The sequence below is a fragment of the Vigna umbellata genome, chromosome 1 (assembly GCF_029865625.1).
Source record: "Vigna umbellata cultivar VRB3 chromosome 1, Vumbellata_1.0, whole genome shotgun sequence".
NCBI lineage: Eukaryota > Viridiplantae > Streptophyta > Magnoliopsida > Fabales > Fabaceae > Vigna > Vigna umbellata.
This window is the reverse complement of record NC_142165.1, coordinates 19,258,848-19,262,702: the sequence shown is the minus strand read 5'-3', so window position 1 is coordinate 19,262,702 and position 3,855 is coordinate 19,258,848. Positions and strand designations below refer to the sequence as shown.

Below are 3,855 nucleotides of genomic sequence, written 5' to 3'. Positions count from 1 at the left end.
GTTAACTTCAAAAATTGAAGATCTTAAAAGACTAAAACCAAATTAACCATGTTATTAAAGAACACATCTTTATCGAAAAAACACAATTATTACTACTAAAAGTTCCGGTTTTTACAACTTGGGGTTGAAACGAAAAACGCAAGAACTCTGTAGACATCACAGGGACCCACCATGAAAGATAGAAAATTTGAAAAGTGACGAAAGGTTCATGCACCTTTCCCATATATCGTCTTTCGCTTCGGTTTCAGAACAACCCGAGAAACATTTTCCTAAATGAAACAAACAATAATAATTAAATCGAAATTAAAATTTATATTTCTAGAAAGAGAATAATAGCTTGTGGACTTTGTGAATCTGTGTTGTGATTTTTTTCATAAGTGGTTGGTTTCATCTCCAACATACATAAATCGCATATCAAAGTGTAATAACTCCCAACAACTTCCCCTGCTCAATTTCATCACACCCCTTTGTGATTTTCCTTTGAGCCCTGATTTCCTTACCGCATATGTTCTGTTCTCAACTTCTCTCCTTCTTCTGACATGTTATGCACATTGATGAACGGTTTGAAGTGTTCATCGATATCTCCAATGTGGGGATTCATGCCTATATAATGAGGACAGTGGAGAACTATTCCCACAGGGAAAGGTAAGCTCTTTTTTGCTTTTCTGTTTCGTTTTCTTTTTCTGGGTTGTTTTTGAGGGGTTAAAGTTGATTGCTTTCATGGTTGAGGGATTTTGTGGTAAAGATGGGTGATTGACTTTGTCCCTTTTTCTATGGTCTTTTCTGTTGGTGTTATGATTGACTTTCTGCTTGAGTCTTTAGTTTGACATTGCACACTGTTGGTTTTGTGTTTTCCATTCGGTGGGGTTTCCAGCATTTGGCGGAATTTACACCAATGTTTTTTTTTTTATTGTTGATATATATAGACATTTCATCTCAATTACACTTTGGTTACGGTTATGGTAATAGTTTATTATTCTGTGCTGTTTAGGAGAATGATAGGTGTAAGAAAAGCACTATTCTAAAAACTGTGTACTTTTCTGTGTTATCAATACTCATTGTCTACTCTTGAGTTGCTAGATCGAATGTGGGAAGGAAAGAGAAACCTATTCAAGTAAGGTTTGTTTATGTAATAGGACTAAAAATTATGTCAATTTTTCATGTTATATGAACAAGTTTAAACCAGATGTAGGAATGTGCATTGTGCAGGGATGAAAGTTTTCTTTTAAGATTGTAATATTAAATTTATGAGAAAACCAAATTTATTATTTTTTGGTGCATCTTAGAGATGAAGTGTCAAAATTTGATGGACATCATATATGCTGCTGATAACCTAAAAATGCATGAAGCATGAGAATTGTTTAGCTTATTAAGGTAAAGTGATTACAAAATTGATAATATGGTAAAGTGCACCTGTATTTTTAAAGATCTTATCTGTCTTTTCACTTGGCTGTTGGTCCATAATAAGAAGGTTGCTGTAGACAGCTGTTTATTAGGGAATTGATCCATGTGAACTAGCATGCAATTTGGTTCTTGCAAATTTGATTGATCTAAAAGCAATCGGCAATATTGTAGTACCATATAATATTGCAATCACATCTCATTGCAGACTTTAAATAAACAAATAAGTAGATAAATCGGTTGGTAAAATAGATGGAGATAGTTGAAGTGTTGAAACTAGATCAACCAAGTGACTTGTGCAATGTGGTGGAATGACCAAGTTACTCTGTTGGATATCCTATATCAATTAGAGATAAGCGAGTTTATAATATATTAATGGGTGCAAACCTCAACTTACAAACCAAATTTTGTATAATTGAGTTAGGTCCACTTCTTAGCATGGTATCAGAGTCATGAGTTAAAACCTATTTAAGCGAGATTTGTTATTTGTTGGACCTATTATGTCACTCGTTATTGAACCATTCATTAATGTCTAGTTTCAGACTTGAGATGTAAATATCTCGGGAGATGTGTTGGAGATCCCACATTGACTGGAGATAAAACGAATTTATAATATATAAGTTGGTTCAAACTTCACATTACAAACTGGTTTTGTGAAGTTAACTTAGGTTTAAAGTTCATTTTTTAACCATTACAAATGTTTAGCCAAATTTACTTTGTCCTTGTGAATACTTCTGACTAATCTTAAACATTTATTCTGTGCAAGGATACATGTGGTTGGTTTTTGTGCTGTGATGTTGCAATATTTTACATGGAAGTCCTAAATTAAATTTGTGATTCCCTCCTGTATTTACCTTTGACATTTGAACAGGTAGTTAGTCATACACTCAATTATAATCTAGGTATTTGTGTCATAAGGTTTCCTGATACAGGATTAAGTATATCAAACTACAAAAGAGTTGTTTCACTTTATCCTTTTTTCACTGTGCAGAATTGGGATGTGCAGAGGACTAGTTTGTTGTGCTATAGACTTTTACTATGGAGTTAAATACAAGTTACGACATTGAACTTTCACAAATTGAAGAAAGAACACAGCATGAGTTGTGGCCTCTAGATCAAATTGATCCAACCAATGCAAAATTTCCATGTTGTTTGGTTTGGAATCCATTTCCGGTAGTCTCATGGTTGGCTCCCTTCTTTGGTCACGTTGGCATTTGTAGGGAGGATGGAGTTATTATAGATTTTTCAGGATCACACGAAGTCCATGTCGATAATTTTGCATTTGGTTCGGTGGCAAGATACTTGCAACTCGATCGTCAACAGGTAGTTTCTTAAATACAATATCCAATTCTACACAGTTTGTTCTCATTTATAAATATATTCATGTTTTGCAACATAACATCATACCAAATTCAGTTAACTATCTTTTGTTGCAGTGTTGCTTCCCTCCTAACCTATCTGCACACAAATGCAAGCAACGTTACCGACATGGTGATTATGGCACTGCAATAGCATGGGATGATGCATTACAAGCCAGTCTGCGGGATTACGAGACCAAAACTCACAATATTTTCACTTGCAACTGCCACTCGTTTGTGGCTAACTGTCTGAATCGTGTTTGTTACGGCGGATCAATGGATTGGAACATCGTGAATGTAGCAGCTTTGATTATGTTGAAAGGTCACTGGGTTGGTTTCTGGGCAATTGTAAGATCTTTCATGCCTTTTTTTATGGTTGCTTTCTTAGGAGTTGTGATGATTGGATGGCCCTTCTTACTTGGACTACTATCGGTGTCTCTGCTTTTGATGTTCTGGTTTGTGGTCGGCACTTACGTTGTTGGAAACCTATCACACTGTTAAATGGTTATGATTTGCTTGTTCTCTCTTCACCAAGTAACAGTTTTAGATCTGATTTTGGAATAAGAAGTAGTTATCTCTTTTGGAAAGTTCATCAAGTAGTTTTTGAAAGCGTATTTGCTGTTTGTTAGACTTTAAACTATGAGGATGTTATGCAACCTATGAGGATGCTGTTTCAAGTTTCGGATTCTCATCTCTTTTAAGTATTGACAGATTTATTGTTTATAGCAAGATGGAATGTCTTTTGTGAAAAACAAATTATATTAAAGTTTCATGTCTATTAGTATAAAGTCGGTTTAGAATATATAAATAAACGTAAATCTCACTTTATAAATTGATTTTGTAAAATTAAATTAGATTTCAAGTTCATGATATCAATTCTAGTGTTACCATTATATTCTAATAATATTTGTTGTTGTTTGGAAAATTAAAACTAAAGAATGAAAAGAGGAGTAAGTATGTTTATGCAATTAGGATGGATAATTGATGCTAATATAAAAGTTATAAGAAATTCATTCATAATTTTCATTAATTCAATAATTGAATTATAAATATAAATTATCCAAATTGTTTGTGTTGATTCTATAAAAATTAAATG

The 3,855-nt window shown here is 33.5% G+C and overlaps 1 protein-coding gene across 2 annotated transcripts; it reads left to right on the top strand.

The window, feature by feature from the left end:
• Positions 1–311: 311 nt before the first annotated feature.
• Positions 312–3,488, top strand: RTE1 (protein REVERSION-TO-ETHYLENE SENSITIVITY-like protein (DUF778)). 2 transcript variants are annotated; one of them, XM_088099415.1, is made up of 4 exons: positions 312–645; positions 2,168–2,272; positions 2,393–2,724; positions 2,838–3,488. In XM_088099415.1, exons 3-4 carry the CDS (start codon positions 2,440–2,442, stop codon positions 3,258–3,260), a joined length of 708 nt encoding a protein of 235 aa, XP_087955541.1. In that variant the 5' UTR covers positions 312–645; positions 2,168–2,272; positions 2,393–2,439; the 3' UTR covers positions 3,261–3,488. The 2 variants fall into 2 exon arrangements, with proteins under 2 accessions (XP_087955541.1, XP_047158357.1); XM_047302401.2 differs by lacking the exon at positions 2,168–2,272 and having other exon boundaries at positions 315–645.
• Positions 3,489–3,855: the final 367 nt, after the last annotated feature.